This window comes from Ovis canadensis, chromosome 7, assembly GCF_042477335.2.
Source record: "Ovis canadensis isolate MfBH-ARS-UI-01 breed Bighorn chromosome 7, ARS-UI_OviCan_v2, whole genome shotgun sequence".
NCBI lineage: Eukaryota > Metazoa > Chordata > Mammalia > Artiodactyla > Bovidae > Ovis > Ovis canadensis.
Window position 1 is genome coordinate 96,637,250 of NC_091251.1, and position 27,113 is coordinate 96,664,362.

Here is a 27,113-nt window from a genome sequence, read left to right on the forward strand (position 1 = left end):
TCACCAAACAGTTGTTCCAGGATGTTGCACAATGGCTAAGCAATTATTATTAATAAAGAGCTATGGTCTAAGCTTTCAACCTTCACAACACGTGGGGCTGCCTTTCAAGCCTAACTGCACTTGAAATGATGATCTCCTGATGTTTACATTAAGTACTGTCATGACGAGAAGGGGCCTTTCAGTAGTGTTTTTGCAGGCATGTTATTTTCATTTAGAATTAAGACCTGCCTAGAGAAGAAGGAAGCTACTTAAAAACTTGACAAGATGCATAATTTATATGTAAAATTCTGCAGTTAACTACTATTAAAAGAGAGGTGGTAGCATACTTAAGTAATGATAAACTAAGAGCAGTGATAAACTAATGATAGACTAACTCCAGACTACCTTTAAAAAAAAAAAATCACATTTGGATACTCTGCTCTTAAAGTAAATATGAGCAAACTGTTTAGTTAGGCAAGTTGTACAGGGAAAATCTGGCCAAATCCAGCTTCTTCACACCGCTACTTGAGTCACGCTAGCTTGCTGGCTCGATAGATTGCAAAATATTAGATACTCAGATTTCCACAGGCTTTGATCAGTTTGCCTGAACTTTATCAGATGTTTCTTGATAAAATTGAGTGTTCTGTGACAAACGGGCATGGGATGAAAGTGATTCAAGGGCTTGAAAAGTCCTAAACCATAGGATAACTTTTTTTCTTTATCGCCTCCACAATTTCTGCAGCAATACGTTTAGAAGGGACACACTAGAGGTTACTGAATGATAAACAAATGAATAAATGGAGGGATAGAAAGGAGGAAGGGTCTATTTGGTGCAGATTATCCAAATTTTTGGTTTCCCAGGCTTCCTTCTTTTCCTCTCTTCTGAGCCCACATTTTGCCATCTCAGTGTTGAACAACTTCAGCTGAGGAGTGAAAACAGGCATGATATAGAGTGGCAAACAGCAGTCAGTTCTCATTGTTAGCCTGCTTGTGTAAAGGGTTTTGAGGAAAGGGGGTGTGCCTCAGTGGAAAACAGGTAAGGTGAGCCTGTTCTTTGTGCCAGAAAGTGTTCTTGCCTCCCTCCAGGTATGCTGGTGCTGGCCCCCACGTGAGGCTTCTGCTGAACCTGGTCGTCAGTGCTGTCTAGGAAATGATGGGCTGCATCTGTTCTCACTTGGCATGGCTTCCTCAGCCCCTGACACATCTCCAGAACTTGGCCTTGAGCCCCTTCCTGCTCTGACCTGTTTGGGCTGCCTTGTTATTTGTACTGTCTGTTAGGCTCAGATCCCAGCTGTTGATTTGTGTCTGACCTTTTGCCTTGCTCTGATGGCTGATTGCTAGATCCTCTTCGTTTTCAGCTACTCAGGGAGTTCCACCTCCCCACCTGGGTTCTGGGCTTTGCTCTAGCCCCCTCCCCAGCCTCTCCTTTTCCTTCTAGCCTACGCTCTAAGCTTTGTCAAATTTCTTTCTTAGAAAAAATTCATTTATTTCTGGCCACATGGCTTCTTGGGATTTTAGTTTCCAGGCCAAGGATAAAACCCAATGAGAGCATGTGAGAGAGTCCTAACCACTGGACGGCCTGGGGAATTCCTGCCTTGAGCTTTTCTGATACTAGCTTCTCGGTTCAGTTCAGTTGCTCAGTCATGACTGGCTCTTTGAGACCCCATGGACTGCAGCCCTTCCCTGTCCATCACCAATTCCTGGAGCTTGCTCAAACTCTTATCCATTTGACTTGGTGATACCATCCAACCATCTCATTCCCTGTCGTCCCCTTCTCCTCCTGCCCTCAATCTTTCCCAGCATCAGGGTCTTTTCCAATGAGTCTACTCTTCGCATGAGGTGGCCAAAGTATTGGAGTTTCAGCTTCAACATCAGTCCTTCCAGTGAACACCCAGGACTGATCCCCTTGCAGTCCAAGGGACTCTCAAGTCTTCTCCAACACCACAGTTCAAAAGCATCAATTCTTCAGCGCTCAGCTTTCTTGACTAGTTTGTATTGCCATCTTAATTCTGACCATAGAATTATCACCTTTTGTTTCAGTAATAAAGACACAGCTGTAACTCATGGTAATCCCTACACCTAGAGGAAGTTACCATAATCTATCATTAATTTCGGGCTTCTTTGATAGCTCATTGTGTAAAGAATCCACCTCCCAAGGCAAGAGACACAGGAGATGTGCGGTTTGATCTCTGGGATGTGTGGTTTGATCTCTGGGTCAGGAAGATCCCCTGGAGGAGAAAAAATGCAACTCACTCCAGTATTCTTGCATGGAAAATTCCATGGACAGAGGAACCTGGCAGGCTACAGTCCGTGGGGTCGCAAAGAGCCATTCCCAACTGAGCACATGGCACACACATTAATTTCCTTGTCTCTCTCCCTGAGTGAATCTAAGCGTCTTGAAGGTATACACCTTTATTTCCCAACGCACTTCTGATGAGTGTTACTGACAAAGGAACTCTCAAGAATGGTTTTGTTGCACTTCTCATCTCTCAAGTTTTACTCTGAAGTTAACGAAGCCTCCTCCACCAACCAGAATCGAACAAAGTTGAACCACCCCAGGTTTACAATCTGATAAATCCCTAATAAATTAAAAATATGTCGGGTAATAATGGGAAGGAGGGTGCAGTGTGAAGTCCAACAGACCTGGGCTGGAATTCTCACGCTCCGCAAACCTGTTAACATCTCTGAGGTTAAGAAGTCTCACTGCAAGAGACAGATATTAGCTTCCTAAGGGGACTTTGTTGGAGAAGGCGATGGCACCTCACTCCAGTACTCTTGCCTGGAAAACCCCATGGATGGAGGAGCCTGGTAGGTTGCAGTCCGTGGGGTCGCTAAGAGTCGGACAGGACTGAGCAACTTCACTTTCACTTTTCACTTTCACGCATTGGAGAAGGAAATGGCAAACCACTCCAGTGTTCTTGCCTGGAGAATCCCAGGGACAGTGGAGCCTGGTGGGCTGCTGTCTATGGGGTCGCACAGAGTCGGACATGACTGAAGCGACTTAGCAGCAGCAGCAGCAGGGGACTTTGTAAGGATTAGAGATCACATATACAAAGCATTTGGTATATAGTGAGCCCTCAGGAAATGGTAGCCAGCATTGTTCTTGGAGCCAGAAAACATGGATACCATGCTCTGCTTTACTTATTAGCTGTGTGATGGTAGACAATATTTTTCAGCCTTAGTTTCCCACTTTGTAGAGTGGGGAGAATAATTACCACCTTATTTCATGGGTTGCCAAGAATTCAAGTAAGTTACACAAATATAATTTGTAAACCTTAAAACACCATATAGGAAATAAAGATTACTGTGCTGTTTGAAAATTAAATGTAGGTCTGCTCTTATAGCACCTGATTTAAAAAACTTAACAGATTGCTAACAGGCAATAAAAGTAAGGATATTTTTTCCTAATTGGTTGCTTTTGTGCTGATGCATTCTACTGCGTGTATAAATTATTAAGATAGAGATCACTTTGTATTATATGTGTGTTTAATTGAATTCTGAAACTTCGGTGGAATTATAAAACCTTGGCTGTTTTCGGTAAATTTTGGAAATAACAAATTCATTTCTTTCTTATTACCTGAATGTGATGAGATAAAAACAGTAAGGATAACATGTATATAGTGACTACATAATCAGTGTTTTTACCCTTTTGTTATGATTGCTGCTATGTGAAACTAAAGATACTAGATTGATGTCGCTATGTAATCAGCATTTTGACTCTTTGTTATAAATCATTTCTGCTGTTGAAAGATAAAGATGGGTAGATTAATAAAGAAATTTTTTGAGAAAGAATAATTACCTCTTACATTGCTAGTCAGGCTGGCCGGGATGACTGGTTACAGGATTTCTGGAGAACTTTTTCTAGTCTCCTGCTCAAGAACAGTTTGGGATTTTTAGCAAAACCTTGTGAAATCGCACCCCACCATCCTAAAGTAAGAGGCATAGTAAGACTCTTTTTTAATCCTACAGATTGGTCTGACCTAAAAAGATTTTTAAAACACCCAGGACAGCGGACCTCCATGAAGTTCTGGGGAGCAGAGGCAGAGGTCCAGAGGCCACAGCACCCCACTCCTCCTGGAGGCTGAGGCCCTGAAAACACTCTCTTTTCTAAGGTCATACCTCCCAGCCTATGAAATCATTAATACGTATTTAGAGGAATAAAGGCCATTTTTAGACAGTGGTGCCTATTCTTCTGGGGTCCAATTACATAATTCTACAAGGATCCCCTTGAAAACCACTGATGGCTTTCCCTGAACCTTCTGTGAATGTGCTACTTCATTGCTCCCATAAGATTCACTGCAGGGCTGCTGGCAAGTGAATTTTTCTTCCATGAGGACAAATTTGTTTCCTGTATTAAAGGAAGAAGAAAATCATTCCATTTGCTACAGAGGCCAGTGTAAGCAGGCTGCCAGGAAATACAAAAGTAGAAATTCTCATTGCAACATCTTTCTCATAATATGGCATCCCATTCAAAACACATCCCATCCCAGACATATTACTAGCTTTGTTTTTGCTTTTTTCTTTCTTTCTCCTTTTATAGTACTTTAATCTCTTGAGTCTTATTAATCAGAAATCAAGTCATCTAAAAAGGTGGGGCAAGTATGGATTAAGAGTGTCATAACAAGCATTTACAGAAAGATCAGTCCTGGTCCCAAATGAAATTATGGGGCCATTAGATAGGTGTACCACAATAAAACCAAGATGCAATTTGAAAGGGACCAAAATAACACTTGTCTCCTAAAAAAGTGTAGAGAATGTATCTGGTTAGGTTGAAAGAATTAATGCTGCATTTTTGATATGAAAATTGCTTTCACATTAACAGAGATACTTTGTGTACAAAAAAATCTTTTCTAAAACAAGCTCACAGTACTTTAACCATTTTACTGGTCTGGGATATGAATAATATCAGTCTCTGAGAGAGGGGGGGTTTGTTTACTTATGATTTTGTCATATTGTTTTACTTATTAACATGCTTTATGAACAATAGTTAGTTCTATCAAATAATCATACCTATGTCTTCTATCAAAGACTTCTATTGGTAATCTTCCTCAAAATAGATTCAGGTGAAATTAGGTTATTTGTACATTTTGTGCACTACCAAAACTTGAGACTTCATTTATTATTGTTATTTTTAAAGTTTTTTAAACTAATTAACTTATTTTTGCTGTGCTTGGCCTTTGTTGCTGTGTGTGGGCTTTCTCCAGTTACGGCGAGCGGGGGCTACTCTCTAGCTGCGGGGTGCCGCCTTCTCATCGCAGTGGCTTCTCTTGTTGCAGAGAATAGACTGTAGGCATGTGAGCTCAGTAGTTGTTGTACTCGGACTTGGTTGCCCCTTGGCGCATGGAATCTCCCCAGACCAAGGATTGAACCCGGTCCCCTGCACTGGCAGGCAGATTCTTAAGCACTGGACCACCAGAGAAGTCTGAAACTTCATTATTGATTTCAGTTTTGAGATTGTACAGACAATTCAGAATAGTCATGAACTGGGTCAAGGTGACAAACGTGGGCTGAAAGAAATCATAGGATTCAGAACAACTAAACCATGCATTTTGCTGGCATTGGAGCCACACCATGAAAAGCAAATGTTTTGTGAATCTCGTAGCTCTTTTACTGTCGGGGAAGGGGAGCAAACTGCTGATGCAACCTGGCCGAGGCTTCTTCGCCAAGGGCTCCTTTCTTTTCTGTCCCTGCCTTCTTGGGTTCTTGTTTCCCTGCATCATCAGCGAGGGCAGCCTGGACTGCAGCTTCAGCCAGCAGGGAACAGTGCAGCCACAGCAGGAAGGCAGAGTTCCTTGGCTGTGTCCATGTATTTGCTGGTTAAGGCTTCCTCTACCGTTTTCCCTTTTACCTACTGGGTGGCTAACCAGCTGGAGGCAACTGCAGAACCACAGCCAAGTCTTAAACCTGGCACTCATGATCTTCCCCTTTTCATCCACTTGAATCTGTGATTTTATTACATCACCACAGGCCACAGCCCTCACCAATACAGTTCCAACATTTTTAGGTGTCAGGGGACCTGTTTCTAGAATTTTCATGTGATCAACAAGCATGTGACAGAGGGAGCTGACAGCTCCCTCGCAGGCAGAGGCAGGCTGCAGAGCTGAGGGCCTGTGTCCACCTGAGGTGCAGCTCCAGCCACAGTGGGCTTGTGCCTGCCTGAAAGGTTTTAAGGAGGCAATAAAACAAACAAGAAACCAGGAGCAGGGCTTTACAGTTTCTCTATTCCATCCTTGTCCTTGCTTCTCTTTATCAATTGCTTTTATCCTTAAAATAATCTAACTACAGGCCTGGTGGAAGACTGCCAGGCACATTTTTAACAAGCTTGGAGAAACTCTTTTAAGGGCGAGATGCAGAATGTGAAGCAGCAGCAGCGGGCAGTGGAGGAGGCCAGAGGGGAAGGGAGTTCAGCATCAGGTGATCACATGAGTGCAAATTATGAGGCTCGAAAAAGTGGCAAAAAAATCCCAAAACCCCCATCCCACTACCCCCAAATTCTGCAAACAAACCAACCAGACAATCAGACAATTAGTCATTAAATTTTATCCCCTTTGTAAATTACAAAATGTAGACATTAGAAGGCAACCTCCTGTGTCCATGGATGCCAATGAATGACCTGTCTTTAGGCTTGAAATCCATCTGGCTCCTCAACTGGAGGGATCACCTGCTCAGGGAAGATGGAGATGCTGATCAGGTCCCCAGGCCCGTTCAGTCAAGACCCGATTGGTGTCTATTGCTCATGCTCTCTGCTCAAAGGCCTACAGTCAGCATCCCTTTGGTTCCTTACAGAGAGTAATTCTGCTCTCTTGGCAGCTCACAAGGAGGCATGGATGCCTGCAGGCCTTGCCCTACATCACATCCTTCTCCTTTTCCAAAGAGATGCCAGGCCTGAGCCATTCTACGAAGTTTAGCAAGATTGGGTTTAGTCTGTGGGAAGAAAAAGAATAACTCCAATTACCAGTATGGAAAGCCAAGGAGCTTACAAGTATTTCCTAATTATGGCTACTCACATTAGTTTGGATTTCTAGTTTCTGGATTCAGAAAAGATTTTAGATTTCCTTAGGATAAGCGGGACTGAAAACTAAGTCTAGAGGCACATCTCTTTGGGAATGGGGACAAAACTTCTTTCATTTTTCCACTGTCATATGAAACAAAAAGTTCTTAATGGAGTAAAATGGACTAGATGAATCAGAAAACATTAGTACCTGAAAACTTCATGCAAGAACAGACTTTACAGCCCTCAGCAGGAAAGGTAAGCAAAATAAAAGATTTTGGAAAGTGGACATTCCTATTATGCTCTCGTGTTCTGTTTCATTTAAGATTATAATAAGGATAGAAATGTTCTTTAATTTAAACCACTTGCTGCCTTTATTGAATTATCCACATCATCGTTTCTGGACTGCTGAGTAATCAGGGCCAAAGCATAATGTGAAAATCTCCTAAGCTTGGTTCCTTGCCTGATCCTCAAATCATTACTCTAGAGATCCCTGGAGATAGCTACCATTTCCAGCAAGTATTGGATTGGCCAAAAAGTTCATTCGGGGTTTTCTGTATGATGTTATGGGAAAAACCCAAATGAACTTTTTGGCCAATCCAATACTGTTAAGCGACTAGCTCTTCAGGCTACATTTGCCAGCAACGAATTTGCTGTGTTTTGGCCAACCTTCTGTGGTCCCAGAGAGAACTTCTCTGTCTCAGAAAACCTAGAGCTGGTAGGCAACGGATGCGTCAGTCTGTACATGTGTTAAGCTTAAAAAATATGAAGGCATCATATGTATAATCAGATAGTTCTGCCTAAACTCCATTTTGAATTTGAGCTAGAAGATGAAATGGTGAGACTTCCAAAAAAACTTCCAGTATTTTTCAAAATCTTGTATCGGGGAAAGGATTAAGACAGATTACATTTGGATCACAGGAGCTAGTCTCCTGTTAAGTCATTTCTGTACCTGTTTTTCCTGCTCCAAGTGGTCGATGTTAGCTAATGGCAGCATGGAGGGCCTGCCATGAGCACACTGGAACGGCAGCTGGCACCAGGATAGCGCTTCAATAAGGCGACAGCTCTCCTCGAAGCTCAGGCCATCATTAAACTTAATGGCCCCTAAACAAAAGACAGAAGCCAGGGTATGGTGTGTACGGTGTAAAACCCATGCTGGCCCTGGGTTAGAGCTAAATATCTGGGGAGAGACACATGATTCCTAGGCTTCTTTCATATGACTTTAATACTGCTTGAAATTGGCCTTTACGTCCATGGATGAAACTAAGGCTTCAGGACTGACTTGTCTCTCAGCTTTCCTTATGGAGTCAATTGTCTTTCTAATCCCTGCAACAGGCATTCCTTAACTTGTTAGGACTTTGCCTTCAGAGTTTTCTCAGAGAGGCAAGAGCAATATTTTTGCTTACTTCTTAAGTGTGTGAAATCAAGGTTATCTTCCATCCAGAGCCAGTGTGTCACCAAGATATCTGTTTCCCTACAATGTTCATTTTATTTGCTGATTTTTTTGTTTCTGTCATAATCTTCTTACTCTAAACTCTCATACTGTCAGAAACTGCCTTTATGCCTACAGTAATTTACTCAGTCAACAAATATTAAGTATCTACTCTGTGCTGGAGCTATTCCAGGCAATGAATGAGATGGATGATCACCACCCCCAGAAAGCTTACTCTCTAACAGGTGAGACAAACATTAAACAAACAGTTATACAATAATTAAAATTACTAAGTACTATAAAATATAGAAAATCAAAGAATATATAACAGGAAGACCAAACCCAGTCTTTTGTGGTGAAATGATATTTAATCTGAGACCTTCGGTTAAGAAAAAGACGGCTAACTGAATAATGAGCAGAAGGGCATTTCAGACAGAGGAAAAAGGCCAGTGCAGAATTTAGCACAGAAGACCAAGACCAAGGAAGCCAGCTGGAGTGTGAAGGGCAAGGTGGAGAGAAATGTGAGAAGCGCTGAAGACCCCTGCAGGCTGCAGCAGAGAGGAAGACGGGCATCCTCAGAGCAATGGGGCCCACTGTCATGCCTTTTTAAGAAGAATGACACTCTCGGAGCTATGTTTCAAGGAGACTCCTCTGGGTGTTGTGGGAAGAATGGCTTGAAGGGAAACCAGGACAGATATGGTAAGACTGAGCCAGAGGACTCCACAGCGGAAGAATCGTTGAGTCCTGGGACGGGGGGCGGCAGTGAAAGCAGGTCGCATTAGACACACTGAAGGCACACTTTGCAGGTAGAGATGATCAAACTGGGGATGGAGTAGATACGAGGAGTAAAGATAGGATAAAGCGGGGAAGGGAGCTATGGTGTTTGCAGGAGACAAACTAATGAGGGACTGAGGTTATAAGGCCAGAAAAGATAGGAAGTGAAGAGAGGGGAAGGTTGATGGGGTGCTGGGGGGAGATCAAATGGAGGGAGACGGTGTCTGGAGTGGAGACCCCACTGAGGTCAAATGAGAGTTGCAGGGGATTCGTGATCCCTAAAGTAAGTTCCTCCAACACCATTTTCTCTATTTTATTATATTACCCTACTCAAGAACCCTCAATGATTCTTGCCTTCTGTATAAGGTCTAACGGTTTCGTTGTGACCTTCTAGGATTGTATGCTTCCTTACCAGCCTAATTTCCTGGTATACTTTGCTGCTCCTCATATAACCAATTTGTTTCTGCCTTTGGATGATCTCTGCACAGGCTGTTTTCTCCCCTGTACTAAACCTTCCCTTCCTCTGAATCCATGTCCTTCAGCTCATTCAAAACTTGACTCAAAATGCATCTCCGCTAGGAGCCAGTTACTCCTCTACTCATATAAGTCAGCCTGCATTATGGTCCACTATATATGTTGGTATTTTGCTTTGTGGGCTTCCCTGGTGGCTCAGTAGTAAAGAATCTGCCTGTCAATGCAAGAGACGTGGGTTTAACCCCTCAGTCAGGAAGATCCCCTGGAGAAGGAAATGGAAACCCACTCTGGTATTCTTGCCTGGGAAATCCCATGGACAGAGGAGCCTGGCGGGCTATAGTCCACAGGGTCACAAAGAGTTGGACATGATTTAGTGACTAATCAACAACAACAACAAATTTTGCTTTGTAAAAATAATTTTCTAGGATTCATTTTAAATGTATTGTTTCTTGATCTAAGTTGTACCTTTCAAGAGGCAGAAGATAATTGTGCCTTCTACTTCTTTCATAACTGTTGAACCCTGCCAGTGCTTAGCATGCAAAGGCACTCAACAGCTGGGGTGTTGAGAGTCTTACCATGGCAGGCTTGGGATGCCAACACCTTCTGGACGGTCAGTGGTAAAGTCCCTTGGATGCCTCCTGTGGTCTGGAGTAGCTAATGCATAAACACATCTATTAATGGGAAAGCCAGTGTAACAGTGGAGCCTTCTGTGTGCGGTGCCTCTGTGTGGAACCCCAAAATAAGAGTAAAGCTTACCTCCACTTGTTCTCGAATAAACTCCTACAAAGAGAAAAGGATAACAGACATGAATCTGTTGCTATGTTATAACTGCCCTTTGATAGTTAACAAAATATCCCAATTTCCTTCTTTAAAAATATGTCTCTTGAAGAAAAGAGCTCCGGCAATACAGCACTTAGATACAAATAATGTATTTGTTGTAAGGCACTTTGAACATGAAATACCAAGACAACTGAAAGAACTCTTACTGAGTAGAGAATATATTTAGCCACTGAAGCTTTCTCCAGAGATCGCTCATCAACTCATGAGGATATGTAACTGGCAGCCTAATGACTTGACTCAATATCAGGGAGCTTTCTCACTACGAGGTTGTCTGTTTGCGTTTATTATCTCGGCTAGAACATGTTTAATATGGCACATAAACAGAATACACAACAGTCACCCACACAACTGCGCACTCAGTGTAACACGTGCTTCGATATCAGAGACACAAGTAGTTAGTTCTCACAGGCATTTTTTGTGTGTGCAATAAGTCCCTACAGGTCAAAAAGCTTACTCTTTGAGGCATTTTGCTGGGAAATTTCTTCTCCTTTGCATATCTCTGTCCCTAGGGTAGCCTTTGCAGTAAGAATATCCCTGCAGATGTTTATGTTTATGGAAGGACTAAAGAAATTTAAAGCAGACACTATTTCATGTTACTAATTTGTTTAACCTCTGGAGGTTAAAAACTGTTTTGCGATATGGCACATTTAATAATTTCTTTATAAGAAAACACAGGATTTCTTTACTCCTAGAAATGTATAAATTAGCTTCCTGGGAATCCTCTGGTGGTCCAGTGGTTAGGACTCAGTGCTTTCACTGCTGGGGCCTGGGTTCAATCCCTGGTTGGGGAAATAGGACCCCACAAGCCAAGTGGTACAGCGAAAAAAAAAAAAATTAGCTTCCCAAGATTATAACATGATAGATTCTTTTTAAACCAGACTCAGAAAATTCTCTTGCATCTCTCATTTAGACACTAGGACACCATACTTATAAATGAGCAGTTACCAAGAACTAGGAGGGTAGATATTATGTATTTTTTAAAAGCCATGCATTTTCCCAAACAAACCTAAATGGATGTCTCATTATACCTGACCCACTAACAAAATTTAGTGTGGTTACAGATCAAATCCTAACTTCTTTGCTATTCTCTCTTTTGCTTATCTATCTGGGAGTTGTAAAATATTAGTCTGTAAGCCTGGGGAAGGGGAAATGGATCTTACTCTCTGTTCATTTCATATTTCAGGGGTTCAATTAATGCTAGATAATTTGAATAATATTTAAAAGGCACATGCATTAAGCTGGAGGGTAGAACTTTATAGAAAGATGTTTTAGTTTGATCTTTCAACTGCTAGGATCCAAGTAACTACCTCTTCTTCAAGATGCCAGAACTTTTCCAGCTTCTTTCAGAATCAACAAAATCTCTCCTGATCAGCCTGACTTAACATAATCAAGATTTGCTGAAACCATAAGCCCTGTTTCAGTTTGAGGTAAACTTCTTACCAGTCGTCTTTGAAGTCACTTTAGGGAAAGTTTTTATTATAATTTTCTCGTTAAATACTTAAGGATTGAATTACAGTAAAAGATTCGAGCAGATCCTATCTCTTGGATTTAAGACAGTTTGGAAGAGAAGCCTTGGAGAAAATAAGCTGTGGAGGGAGAAAGGGGCCCCTGCTGAAAGCCGGGCAGAGGTGGTCTGATCAAAGGACAGTTCTGGGAAGGCTCAAGTCAAGGTGATCCCACAGCTGGCCCGTCAGCTGGCCTCTCAAATGTCTTCTCATGCTTAGCTGACACACCTGCTCAAGTCTCTCCTGTCCAACAAGAAACAAAAATCTTTCCTCCACAGGTGTCCTGCCCCGTACTTCCTGACACCCCTCACCTTCTGCTGTTGCCCCATCTCTTCTGTGCGTAGCCAGAGTCCTTAGGAGAGCGGCCTCCATAGCTCCCCCTCCACTCACTCCTGCCCACCCTTAAGAACGGGTTCCTCAAGGCAGGCAGTGTCCCCCGAAGCCAAATCCAACTCTCAGGCCTTACTCTCTGGCCACTGTTGACCATTCCCTTCTTGCTGAAAACTTCTCTTGGCGGTGGCAATATTACTTTTCCCTGATTTTCCTCCTCCTTCTCTCACCAAATATTTTCAGTCATCCTTTACGGGCTCTTCTTTTTAGCACTAGCATTCCAGACTGTTGCCAAAACGTATACACCCTGAATGCTGGTGTTCCACAGGCACTTTGCTCTCTTTTTCTACTTCATATTCTCCTGGAACAATCTCGTGTCCTTTAGATGCTTTTCCAGCTTTTGATAGTATCAAAATGTAAACAGTTGACCATCACAGGAGTTGAACAATGCAGGAGTTAGGAGCACCAGCTCCCTTCACGGGAGAAAATCCTTGTATCACCTTACAGTCAGCCCTCCATAGACGCACCTCCACATCTGGGAACTCAACCAACCGCAGATCCTGCAGTAGGGTAGGGTATATTTTTCTAAAAGAATTTGTGTATCTGTGGACCTGCACAGTTCAAACCGATGCTGTTCAAGGGCCATATCACTCTATAGCGTTAACTCCCAAACAGATACTACAGCCCGAATTATTTCCCAAGTGCTGGATCTGGCCTGTCTATCCAGTGCACATCTTCATCTGAAGGCTCATGGTCTAACTTCTCAGCCAAGGGTACTCTCCTCCTCCATTTCCTTTTTCTGTCAAAAGCGCCATTCCTCCAGTCAACCAAGTGAGAACCCTCAGAATCATTACCTATCTTTTCTCCTCTTTCTCTTTTACATTCTCTTGATCACCAGGTCCTCTCGATGCTGCCTTCCAGGTTATGTTCCATATATGTCTCTCTTCCCCATTCCCATTGCTGCTGGCTTAAGTCAAAGCTTCATCCTGTCTTACAGGCACCAGGGCACTAGCCCCTCAGCTGCTCTCCACCTCAAATCTCCCCTATATCCACCTATCCCACAGTTTATCCACCAAATCTATCTTCTACCTTTTGTTTTCAGATGTTACTACAATAATTCGGGTATCTGGAAAAAATGATAGACTGAGTTGATGTGGATTTGCTTGTGTTCCAAACTGAAAGAGCTAAAGAAGCAATTAAGAAATCACAATGAATAAAAAAAGGACACCATGAAAAAAGGACAGGTGGGAGAAGGGGGCTGGAAGATAAAAGGTGGTGATTTTATATATAGCTTAGGAAGAGAACAGAAGAACAAATTACTGTTAAACTGAGTTACGTATGCAAGTTAAAATTCCCCTTCTAAACCAGGAGAGGGGAAAACAAGAGAAATAAAGGAAACTTTAATAGAAAACAAGAAAGAAAAGACAACAAATACAAAATAAACCATGATTGTTTTTAAAAAAAATTAAGTATTTAAAGTGCAATGCTAAAGTATACTTTACTCTTCTTCACTGGCTGCCTACAGGATAAAATGCAAACTATTTAGCTGAATATGCTAAATTCCTTGATGAGTTGGCCTTGACCACCTATCTAGGCTCATCTAGGCCCACCACTATCCTGTGTATATCTTAATACAAGCCATGTGTATTGGTAGCTCCTTAAGCACAGGATCTGCTTCAAGTCTCTGATATCTGTCTAGAATGACCTCCACTCTTCTATACTTGGCAGGCTCCCACTGTTCTACAAGACTTTTCCTAAAACAAATAAAAAAAGGCTTTTCTTTTGACAGTTTCCTTGACCTCCACTCTCCTGGGCACAGTAAATATTCTGTATTGCCATAACACTTTTGAACATGCCTCTGCTGGCCAAATTTCACTGCAGTATAATTTAAATTTCCTTCCTCACCTTGAGCTAATTCATCTTTGAATCTCTGGAACCTGGCAGACAGCAGGTATTTCATAAATGCTTGCTGAATAAAAGATGAATATAGAGAATTTCTAAACAAAGGAGGAGGTTATTAGCAAGCAGCCGTTTTCTCGGCATCTGCAGCTGTGTCTTACCTCCACAATGCCCTTGGTCACAGTAGATCTTCCTCTTCGAAGTTCATTGGCTTCTCTTTCTACAAAACAGAGTGGTACTTTTCCTATGAGGACCAGTGAATCACTGGTGTCTGGAAATACAATTTCAAGGCCCAGATCTTCCAGATTTTTGTGGTAACACCTAAAGAGAACCTCAAATGTAAAACAGCTACTTCATTCACATTTCAGTCCTGGTTCCAAATACTTGATAGTTTCTCAAAAGCTGCCATGAGCTTTAAAACTTGCACTGTTTTCCTCACATTTGTGGTTGTTTGGGATTTTATTATCAAATTTCCTTTTTGAATTATAGTAACCTTTATTTTTTCCCCTCTTTTCCACTGAATCAATTTGCTTCTGTGTCTTATTCCTGAATTTTTATTCTCCGCTGAGGGATTGCTAACTACTCCTTGCTGGCACTTAAAGAAGTTTGGCACAAATAAAAGGGCTGAGAATGTTTTGAATCAGCACTAAAGCAGGGAGGTAATTAACAGCCCCAGGAACTGAGAAGTTCTGATTAACGGGATGTAAACAAATGGATCTGCCTCTAATATAAATTATGCCCCAGAGAAAAAGATTTATTGGCAGTCTCATATTCCCCATATTAAATAAATTTAGAGACAATTCTCTCTTTTTCATTTCTAATAATCTATGCCGCCCCAAAGTAGGAAAATACCCTACCTTATGACTCATTATATGATTTGCCCCTTCCTTGGGGCCTGGGGTTTCACTTTCTTCCCAGTACGATTATGGTGATGAAAACTAAGAATCTAGAATGCACCAAGGCAAAGCAGAATAGAAGCAATTACTGCAGTAACTTCACTTTGAGAAACAGCACAACATAAATACTGGCTGTTGCAAGGAATGGTAAGAGTACTTTAAGCCAACTTCTGGAAAGAATTATCAGGGAAACTGTATCCTTTACTCAACAGCTGTGATATAGTGGAAAGAACAGCATTTGGAGTCAGACAACCTGCCTCTGAGTGCCTGCTCCATCACTTAATATTTGCTATGACCTTGAACAAGTCATGTAAACCTCACCTGAGAAAAGGAACAATAGTCACGTCTATACCTCACAGGATTATTGTGAGGATGCACCTCAGCTACATCACATCCTCAGGGTGGTACTAACCGTAAGAGTCTCCTTTGTTCCTCTGTCACTGTTATCTCTAGTGGAGGACTTACGATGGAAGACAGTAATTTTTTTCGACCAAAGCCTTGTGGCTGTTGTTTCTCATAGGAATCTATTGGGAGAAAGATGAATAGGTTAAGAGCAAGAAGCTGAAGTCTTCCAGATTCAGATAAAAATGAAGATACAGTCATGGGATTATTATAGTGCTTAGCAGCATGTTCAATGATCGGTTTTAGGCTCTGAATTTCCATTATTAAAGTCAAACTAGTAAATATCTAGTTTGTCTACTCATTTTAGCAGTATTTTCTTAAATAAGAAATATAAGACTTAAATCTTACATTCAAATGAACAATGCAAGTGATCCGGTAGGCAGTCAACAAATGTGGTTTCAATAACAGAGGTTGACTAATATTGGGGAAGATCCCCTGGAGGAGGGCATGGCAACCCACTCTAGTATTCTTGCCTGGAGAATCTCACGGTTAAAGGAGCCTGGCAAGCTACAGTACATAGGGTTGAAAAGAGTTGGACACGACTGAGCGACTAAGCACAGCACAGCACACACAACCCAAGGCTCAAGGCGCCTCCTTTCCTCCAGGAGGACTGCCCAGACCCTGATGAGAATTACTACTATTCTCAAATGGTCCAGGGCCTATAGCAAGTGAATTTTTCTAACACTGCTTTTACTGTATCTTTCCAAACTCTTACGTCTTCATTTTCTAAGGAAAAGTGAAAAGTAACATCATTGCCATTCTAGTCCATGAAATACCTCCCGAGTCTTCACCCATTTGGTTTTTTTATTACTTGACCACAGGAGTAACAATTTCCTGGGTATTTTTCATCATCTTGGGGACACACAGCCTCATGATGAGAAAAATGGGTAGCAAAAATTAAAAAGCACATATTGACTTTGGAAGAATACGTAACAAATTAGTGACGCAGATTGCCTCTGGGGAGAGAAACTAGGTGCGATGAAGGACAAGGGTAGAAAAGAAACCTTATTTTATTCCCTTTGTGTACCTTTCAGACTGGAACCTGTTCAATTATAATACCTATTCAAAAACAAATTAAATTTTAAAATAGAAACAAAATATATTGGGCCTTCTGAGCTGCTGCTGGTCTCTGCGTAATGAACTGTGAAGATAAACCACAATCACATTGGCACGTGGAGGGGCATATCTTTGTGCTGAATGCCGTAATAAAGTAGCCTAATTTTTAGGGCTGATGGTTAAGTATATGGCAAATATGCCTTTGACCATGTAAGTAAGATCCACAGGTTTGATTTAGTAAAGTGAACTACTACATTTTCTTAATTGTAAAAGCCACTCCAACAGGCTTCAGCTTCATTTTTTTATAGCTTTTTTTTCCTTTTTTTTTTAAACATACAATTCATCTTTTTCACCACAGTGACCATTAGGCAAACTCTTTCAGGTCCATTAATTCTGCTGGGGAGTCTCGAATCTTTCCTGGGCCTCAGCAGATCCTTACCAATGATCAGCTGCTCCAGTCGGACGCGCTCGTGGGCAGCGTGCTGGTCCACCAAGACTAGCAGGTTTCCACCTAGAAGACCAGCAAGCACCACTGGGTTTCAAATTCTCAGGTCAGGATGAAAAGAATCATGTTGTGTTGAGGGAGGAAAGGTTAATCCAAACTATTTAACAGCGTGAGCATAAGAGAAGCATACAAACTATGTAGTAACAACTGCTGCTTTTATTTCCTAACAAGTATTATGGGAAAACTAAAACAAATGTATCTCTGATGAGAAACTCTTTGGTTCTTTAGTATTTCATTTCTAAAATACGTGTGAATTTAATGTTTAAACACTGACTTTGCTCTTTTAATTCAAATTTGATACAATGAAGGATCATTAAACTACATATTTTTTAATCAGCTGACCTTGATTTGCAAGCTACTCCAGAACCTATGAAGAGTGTAATTCTACTACACTTTAGATCAGAGGTCAGCAATTTCTTTTCTGTGAAAGGCTAGACAATAAATATTTTAGGCTTTTGGGACACGTGGTTTCTGACACAACTATTCAAATATTCATTCTGAACCAAAGCGGCCATAGACGATCTGTGAATGTTGTAGCTGTGATGCAATAAATGTTATAGACCCTGAAATATTAACCTCATATAATTTTTTAAAATTTATTTATTTTAACTGGAGGATAATTACTTTACAATATTGTGATGGCCTCTGCCATACATCAACATGAATTGGCCATAGAATTTCATATAATTTTAATGTGTTAAAAAATATAACTCTTCCTGTGCATTTTTTCAACTAGTTAAAAATGTAGTACCCCTGAAACTAATGTTAACACCGTAAATTAACTACATGTCAATTAAAAAAAACAAAACAAAACCATTCTTATCACCCTGGATGTTACAGAAACAACGGTCTGGATCTGGCCCCCAGGTCACAGTGTGCCTTGCTTTAGACTCAGGCTTCACAAACTTTGAAGAGTAGACAAGTCACCTGGGGATCTTACTAAGAGGCAGATTCTGATTCAGTAGGTTAGGAATGGGACATGAGATTGGGCAAGTCTAGCAAACTCCCATGTGATGTCATTTACTGACCTTGATTTTTAAGTAAGTAGGCTTTACTCTCTCAAGTGCAACAGAGGAAACAGATTGTCCTGACCCCAAATCCAAACCTACAGGGAAATCCTTTTCTCACTGACAGGAGGACTGATCTCGATGACATTAGTACATCATTTTACCTCGTAATTTTATTACTTTTAGCCAAAGGGCTGACACTTATTGTTCCTGATTATACTGAAATAAGAGTTCTCCTCTTGAATTTGATCAAACGAGATAATGTCTGTTTTTCCTGTTTCTACTAATAAGATTAAAAAAAAAAAACTGTTTCTATGACACCATGAAATTCATGGCATAAGAGCTTCAGACTTAAAAAAAAAAAAGATTATGTAATTTTTCTGACAGCATTTTCCACCACATAACAGGCCCCCAAATGCTGAATTTTAAGCTCCTTTGAGGATAGGAGGAATTGCAGCTGGTTGTGATGAATACTGAACATCCTGTATTGGGCAAAACAATGGAATAAATAATAAATTATGAGGGAGTAACCTCAAACTCAAAACTACAACCAGTGTAAATTACCAAAAGTCAAAAGAACTCTAAGAAATCAATCCTGCACCTTACTCTGGAGGGAAGACTTACAGTCTACCAAATGTTCATGACATTTTCCACTCCTTGAATGGAGCAAAATATACGAAAAGTAATTTACTCGTGTCAGAGCTATGGTTTTGATATTTAAACAGAATAGAAGCTTTGTAAGGACAGGATTTTTGTGTTATATTCCCAGCATGTACAACAGCACCAAGCACATCACAGGCACTCAATAAGTATTTATAGAATAAATGAGTGAATCCTTATTCTTTAGAGTATCATAATTATAGGCAAAAACATGCAATAAAAATGCCATTATATGGCACTAATTTCACTATAATTTAAAACAATTCTATGTCCATTACAAAGATTAGTGAAAATATTAAAATAAAATTAAGGCAATTATAGGAATAGGTTGCTTTTGGTATTCATGAGCAATAAAAACTCATTTTGACTTAAAAAATTTTTTTAAATCTAATACATACTCCCTGATGGAAGCCAATCAACATAGTAACAACCTGGAATTGCAAGAGACATTTAAATATCTGGAGATTTGGTGGCTATACCCATCTCAGATGCCATTTTGGTATTAAACAACAAAGAATTTCAGGTAATCAAATATTTAGAAAAAAAATCTATTTACTTTCTAGAAATAGTAAGACTACTAGATTTTGACATTTACTAATTCTACATTTATGATAATTATGATAATTTTTGGTTACTTTACCCCTATGATCTACAATGATATTTATCAAATAAATGTATACTGTAACAAAAGAGAACATTTTGAAAAGCAAAGAGAATGAACCACTTTCAAACTTCAGAAGCTCTCTCCTGCAGGCCTACCTATCAGATGCTAACTCCTACAGGGGTGCTCAGGACTCTCAGGCACTCAGGCCTTTTCCAGAACCTGACAGGATCTAGCATTCCTTGTAAATAGCTCAAAGTGCTACCAGTTTAAAAAAAAAAAAAAAAGCTTTCACTCTCCCTAGTCTCTCTTCCATGTCACAGATTTCGGAGTCTCTGCTAGAGGTGTAATATCCAACCACATTCCTGATACATTCTTGAACATTTCAAAGGTATTTCAGACCAAACTCACGATTTTCACCCTCCTTGCCTGCTTCTTCTTCAGCCTGGTCCTGTAGCGTCATCCAGCTACAGAGGTCAGAAAACCAGGAGTCTTCTTTGATATCCCTTCCCTATGTCCAATCCATCACCGAGTCTACTGACTCATCTCCTAAATATCTTTCTCTCCAGGCTACCTCCCCATCATTTCTTAGATACTGCAACGTCCTCCTAACACTCTCTCTGCAGCTACCAGGTCTCCGCCTCCACACCTGCTCCACACTCCACACTATAGCCAGAGCAGTGTTTTCAAAATGCAAATGTGGGGACTTCCCTGGTGGCCCAGTGGTTAAGAATCCACCTGCCAATACAGGGGACAGGGGTTCGATCCCTGGTCGGGGAATAAGATCCCACATGCCATGGGGCAACTAACCCTGTGAGTCCCAACAAGAAAAGTCTGCTCATGGCAATGAAAACCCAGCACAGCTGGGAAAAAAAACAATAGCGAATGTGATGTGACACATGCCACTGTGAAAACAAATGATAAAAAATAAAGCAAAAAGCCTTCAATTGTTTCCTATTGGAACTGGGATAGAGACAGCACCTGTAAATGGCCTTTAAGATCTGGCTGTGACCTACGTATCTAGCCCCTCTCCTTGCTCTCACACAAGGAAGGGCTTGCCCGGCTTCCTCTCACTGAAGGAGAGGGAAGCACGAATTGCATGTTATTCCCTCTGCCCAGAATACTTCTCCCTCCCTTCTTTCCCTAGTTAACTTATACTTCAGATCTCTCTTTACCAACAGAACCTTCTCTGACCTCCTCACTAAATCAAATCTCCTAACACAGGTTCTCACAGCATCTTGTTTCTCTCCTCCATAACACTAGAGTTAAAATGTTAATGTGTGTGTAACTATCTGTTCCTCTTGCTTGTGGATTGTGTCCCACCATTGTACCTCTAGCAGAGTCCCTCACATGCAGTAGGTACTCAATCAATATCTGTTGAATGAGTTAATGTTTTTATTTACAAATTATTGTTTTATTAAAGCAGGTCACCAAGAGATTATATGTTAACTCTTCATAAACCTAACAGAGGTCATCATATAAACTTTCTACTATTATAAAGCAATCGTATTAAAACATTATTAAAAATTTAGAGAATATAAAATATTTTAAAGAGTAAAAGATGAAATTTCCCCTTTGCCCATTTCTATTCTCACTCCCAAGGTAACCATTCTTAATAATTTAACATGTATCATATACACACACACACACACACACATCTATGTGTATGTACATAAAACTACATGTACTTTAAAACTATTGTTTCATGATATATTTTCATAATTTAGATTGGTTTTCCCTAATCTAGCCAAATCACTGAAACTATCATGTATAAAAAATAACCTTAAAAGGAGACTGTCAGAAGACCAGCTGGTCACTAAGACTAACCCCAGTCTTACCTGCCTCACCATTCTCTTCAGTCTTAGTGCTCATTAAACAGGCAATAAACTTGTTATCCACTTGCTGGAGAACCTGCCATACATTCAAGTAAGTGGAACAGTACTAAATATAAGTTAACAATGGCTTATCTACATAGAGAGAGACAAAATCGCACTTAAAGTTGTTTGCATTATAACATTCATATCTAAGACTGAGGAGAGGTGTGGATGAACCTGCAGGAGTTCAAGGTTCATCATTAGGAAGGATAAAGAATAGACATGTAGAGCAACTAGAAGACAAAAGGAAAGACTACAAGGGAACAGACTGAAGCAACTCATAGGGTTGTGCTAATAAAACTTCAGAGTAGATTTGAAATGTTCCCAACAGAAGGACTCTTAATAACAGGTAATGTGACCAGGGAATTATTAATATGACCAGAGACTGCTAACAAATAGAGCTGAAAAAAATTTGTAAAATGTATGCAAAAAATGTATACAAAAAGTGGAAACCATTTTTGTAGGAGCTGGTACATTAAGGCAGTAAGTTAACAGCCACTGGTGGCTGCAGACCTTGGTAGCTCCCCTCTACCTAGATTGGTCTCAGCTTCTAATTCGTTTCCATAGTGAAAATAAGAAGATGAGGACAGCCTGAGTGGTGTAGAGAGAGGGCAAACTAGAAAAAGGGTCCCTTGTGTTAACTTCTCAATCTGGGATCTCCTAAGCCATGTCATTTGTAGCCTCATACAATAGAGGGCCATTTAAAAAGGGGCATCATTGCACATTTAAGGACAATGTCTCTACATTACTTAAGTAAGTGTTAGTTGCTCAGTTGTGTCCAACTTTGCAACCTATGGATTGTAGCCCACCAGGCTCCTCTGTCCGTGGAATTCTCCAGGCATGAATATTGGAGTGGGTTGCTATTCCCTTCTCCAGGGAATCCTCCAAACCCAGGGATGAAACCCAGGTCTCCTGCATTGCAGGCAGATTGTTTACTGTCTGAGCCACCAGAAAGCCCAAATTTATGTCAACCACATTACTTAGTTGACTTATAAATTATTGTCAGTCTAGAAAGTCAATATAAAAAAAAAAAAGTCAATATATAATCCTTGAAACTGTGTGCCTGAATCCATAATTCATCACTCCAAACTTGCTCACCCCACTAAGGATACCTTTTTTTTTGTAATTGATGGCATCACCGACTCAAGGGACATGAGTTTAGGCAAACTCTATGACACAGTAAAGGACAGGGAAGCCTGGCATGCTGTAGTCCATGGGGTTGCAGAGTCGAACATGACTTAGCAACTGAACAACAGCAATTATAATTAGTCCTTTGCTTTTTCTTCTGATGATAAAAGTTTCAGTAAGATTAAAAAGAACACATGTGCCTTGATCAGGGTGGTCTATAGCATTAAGTAAATCCAATTTCACATGAGTTAGCCTAGCTTAGGCTATATATATATATAATATATATATAAATGAGATTTCAAAGGCAACATTTTACCTGCATTGAGTGAATCATTTCTTTGGTGAAACGATAAGGATACAAGATGTTGTGAATTTTAACTGCTAGGCTCTCAGCTTGGCCGCTGCTTACGTCAACAGCAACCTAGAAAAACCCAGAACAAATGTCATTTACGTTGTAATCTTTTATGTCTGCAGAACTGTTTTACCAAAGATCTCAAAGTGCTTTAATAACATTCATTTTCACAGAACCTATTAGAGGTGGGTTGAATTCAGGGAACTTATAAAAATTCAAAGGGCTCTATGAATTTTTACTCTTGAATAATAATTTTTGTTTATATACAAAATTACTGACAAAAACCCAATTCTTTCAGAATAACAATTTGCCTGTGCTTCATAAGCATGTCCTTAAAGACATCTTAACCGATGAATTAGTAACAAATGCTCATCCACTCTCCACCCTCATTGCAACACACAGAGCGCCTGTGTGATCACCCACTGAGGAGGATGCGTGCTCAGGTCCAGTGATGAAGATTCAGGTCCAGAGCAGAAGAGTCACTGCTTTGTCTAATGACAACAGTTTTTATTACCATCACCCTAAATACTTGGCCAAAGCTGCAAGTCAGGGTTTCTGAGAGCGGTAAACACATTCACTATTCACACACTGATGACACAGGTCTAAAGTATCATCCAAAGTGACCAAGCTTCCAAACTGCTATGAATTCTGATTCTTCCTCTCTACGTTAAATATTAATTTCCAAATACATTATTTGGAAACATGCCACTTTCCCTTCATAATTACAAATCAATATAGTCATTCATGCCCACCCCCAATTTAAATGAAATTCAAATTTTAAAATAACATGCAAAGAATAAATGCTGCAGACCTACCTCTGGATAACGGGCAAATATTGGATTGTCCCATTCTGAGAACAAAGACTGAAGCGATTCAGGACCAAAGGCATCGTCCCCAGTAGCTAGAGCAAAAGGGGACAAGTAAAGTTGGCATCAAGAGCCTCAGGGAAGAGGGTGCATGCTGTCTCACGCTTGGTGCGGTGCGGCCTCAAGACCAAAGATCAGACACCGTGTTCCCATATTCTGCACATATGAAGTGTAGGCTGTATCTCTAAATTGTTTTTATCTGTTATTTCTTACACTAGGGTTGACAACTGTTCTTCTGGCATTATAGCTTTTTCTATAAACTATTTTCAAGAGATATTTCAGAATATAAGTCCACAAGAAACTGGTTCAAATGAGTAGCCCCACTTTTTTAGGTAAAAATATACCTTATCTATTTTCAGAAACAACGAAAAGTAAAATGATAAATGCAGGGGGTTTTTTTTGAAGATAAGAATTTTGCTTATATAAAACTACTGCAATATGGAGTCAACGCCAATCTTTAAAAATAAGAAACATTTTTCTCAATCACAAGACACCACAGTCTGTGCCTAATCAACCAGCATTGACCTTGTCTGGAAAAGTAATTTCTGATCTAAATGCATGCACTGAATTAACTTAGTTCTGCTGTGAAACAGGACCACAGGGAATTCCTGGTTCCAGGAAGGCACAGCTGGCACTGATCAAGCTCAACAACACAGCCCTGCTTTGTTTTCCTTGAGCTGGGTGGCACAGTATGTACTAGGTGTTCTGGCAATCTCTGCTAATGCCCCTACCTCTGTTATTCTGTCTCATCACAGTCCTCTCTTTCCGAGCTCTAGGAAGGAAAGGAAGAACAAGGTCGCTTCTAAAGGGATGACACCTGTACTGAGATCCTAAATATAAAAAAGAAAAAAAACTAGACATTTGAACTCAAAATATACACTATTAAAATAATAGTTTAATAAAATCTCTTTCTGTACAAAATGAATTAAGACATAAGGCAGACTAGTAAACACTAGATTGAGTCAGCAGTTTTTTAAATGAAATTATTCTGCTAATTTAGGAATCTGCCCTAGTGCTTAGTCCTATTACCCATCTATACCAGACAGAATGAAGACCTAGAAAAGATCCCCAATGGACATACTCTTTTTTGCAATACGTGTCTATTGTAACATTTACCTCATCCTAGTAATACGTTTGGATGGTTGTCCTCTCTAATAGTCTGTGGACCACTGAAAGCAAAGCCAGTCAATATGCAATGCAGCAGCTCCAAGCATGGTGTGGATCACAAATGAGTGAATAAATAAAGAGATGAATGAATGAAAAGTTTTCAGTTTAAATTCCAATATCCAGTAAGATGTCACCCAAATTCTGCCCTCCTCTCTGAGAATGATCAGATTTGAGTTTTAGAGACAATGTCGAATTTGATAGTTTCAAACAGGAGTAAAACATGATGAAACTATTATTTCAAAAAGACAAATCTGTTGGACAAAAAAATGGAAAGAGATTAACTAAGAATAATAAAAGTGTGAGGTGAAATAAAGTTGTGTCAGTGTCAATAGAAAGGACAGAGTTGAAGACATTTTAAAGAAAAATAACTACCAGGGCTGGAGACCTGACAACCACTCCTTAAAATTACCTTTGTAGAGCCTTTCTTCTGTGCAGTTAAATCTACCTCTTAACAGTTCATCTCATGTAACCTTTTACATGAGGCTCAACCATGTCCTAAATGTCCTGCTACACACCAGCCATTCACAGAATGGTAGACTGAGCAACTTCACTTTCGCTTTTCACTCTCATGCATTGGAGAAGGAAACGGCAACCCACTCCAGTGTTCTTGCCTGGAGAATCCCAGGGACGGGGGAGCCTGGTGGGCTGCCGTCTATGGGGTCGCACAGAGTCGGACACGACTGAAGCGACTTAGCAGTAGCAGCAGCAGCAGCAGCCAACCCTCACCCACCTCTGTATGGAGGGTGCTTAGAAGCCATTTTTCTTCGAACTAGCTCCTAGATCCCAAATACTTAGTTTATCATTATGAATCTCTGACTTAACATGACTCTCAAAGGTTCACTACATGACATGCTAATCCAGAAATTAAGTAGGTTGAAGCATTTTAGACATGTAGATTTATTTAACAGGAACAGATGTTCATGTTCAGTATGGCCAGCCAAGATTCCCCCCTTTTGTTTTAGAAACAACCATCTCAGTTTAATAATATCCAGTTATTTTTTGTCACCATATCAGAAGCAATTGTATTTCAGAAAGATGAGGTGCCAGGGCCTTAGATTTACCTTTGATTAGCATTCAGTATAAATCAGGACACAAAACTACATACGCTGAAAAACACGAGTCTTTAAGAGCCACGTGATAGTCTCAGGAGCAGTATTAAGAAAAGGGTTTTTTTCTATTTAATTCTTTGAAAGTTACTACAATGATTACTTTTTTTCACAAGGGAAAATAATTGGAAACCACTGAAAAATAAAAGTCTTATTTAACCTTAAATGAATCAGAGCCTCCTGCTAGAGATATTTATCCTAGGGAGAAATGATAAGTTAATTTGTAACTACCTTCATACAATTTACATTCTTTTGCAACATTCAAGACTTAATACAGATGAACATTTAATGTTTGCCCTTCTGATGCAAAACCAAGATTACTGCCAGATGGAAATCAGTTTTACCATCTCCCAACATCTGGCTCTCAACATGCTGCCAAAACAATGTCACTTTTAATGTTGACTGAGACCTGGGAACTCAGAGTCCTAGCTTAGGCTCTGATGTGGCCTTGTGGTCTGATCTAAAAGCCACATTATTGTTTTCCTGAATAACGGCCACTTATACAGACCAAGATTATTAGCATATACATTATAATAAAGTACATTTGAAAAGTATGATTATAAAAATACAAACTTAACCTACCTTCCAAAAAATTTATGGTCAAGTCCTTTTTTTTTTTTAAAGTTTATAAATATACGACTGTACTGAGCCATAGATTTTACTGGGAAATCTAGGATGACTACAAGAATCATTCTAGTCCTTTACCTGGGAGAGGTGCAGAGAACAACTTCCAGAAAAATACCACACTGGCATTGCAGGTGCTTTTAAAGACAAACTTCTTAGAGTTGCGTGTTTGGGAGAGAGGGCAAAGTGGGAAGGGAAACACTGTGAAGTGAAAGTCAGTCGTGTCCAACTCTTTGAGACCCCATGGACTGTGCATGGAATTCTCTGGCCAGAATATTGGATCGGGTAACCTTTCCCTTCTCCAGGAGATCTTCCCAACCCAGGGATCAAACCCAGGTCTCCTGCATTGCGGGCAGATTCTTTACCAGCTGAGCCACAAGGGAAGCCCAGGAATACCGAGTGGGTAGCCTATCCCTTCTCCAGAGGATCTTCTGAACCCAGGAATCGAACTGGGGTCTCCTGCATTGCAGGCAGATTCTTTACCAGCTGAGCTACCAGGGAAGTCCCCAGGAAAACACTGTAGCTCTTCTCAACTATCAATAGCACCATTTTCATTAAACACTGTCTCATCCTCTTGTACACACATACACCCATAGATAAATATACTTGCAGTTCCATTCTATATCATTCTTTCATTGTAATTTT

At 40.4% G+C, this 27,113-nt stretch overlaps 1 protein-coding gene across 9 annotated transcripts in view; it reads right to left on the bottom strand.

Moving 5' to 3' along the window:
* Nucleotides 1–6,504: 6,504 nt before the first annotated feature.
* MLH3 (mutL homolog 3) overlaps nucleotides 6,505–27,113 on the bottom strand; it is a 43,595-nt gene continuing 22,986 nt past the window's right edge. For 5 of the 9 annotated variants that reach the window (XM_069597077.1, XM_069597078.1, XM_069597073.1 and 2 more), the window contains 11 exons: nucleotides 24,303–24,401; nucleotides 23,521–23,606; nucleotides 22,670–22,774; nucleotides 21,190–21,262; nucleotides 17,018–17,089; nucleotides 15,533–15,644; nucleotides 14,386–14,545; nucleotides 10,407–10,430; nucleotides 10,226–10,304; nucleotides 7,923–8,074; nucleotides 6,505–6,903 (listed from right to left, as the gene is read on the bottom strand). In XM_069597077.1, the coding sequence (XP_069453178.1) occupies nucleotides 6,760–6,903; nucleotides 7,923–8,074; nucleotides 10,226–10,304; nucleotides 10,407–10,430; nucleotides 14,386–14,545; nucleotides 15,533–15,644; nucleotides 17,018–17,089; nucleotides 21,190–21,262; nucleotides 22,670–22,774; nucleotides 23,521–23,606; nucleotides 24,303–24,401 (1,106 nt within the window). In that variant the 3' untranslated portion in view covers nucleotides 6,505–6,759. The remainder of the gene's footprint in view (nucleotides 6,904–7,922; nucleotides 8,075–10,225; nucleotides 10,305–10,406; nucleotides 10,431–14,385; nucleotides 14,546–15,532; nucleotides 15,645–17,017; nucleotides 17,090–21,189; nucleotides 21,263–22,669; nucleotides 22,775–23,520; nucleotides 23,607–24,302; nucleotides 24,402–27,113) is intronic. The other 4 variants (XM_069597079.1, XM_069597074.1, XM_069597075.1 and 1 more) reach the window with 2 other exon arrangements.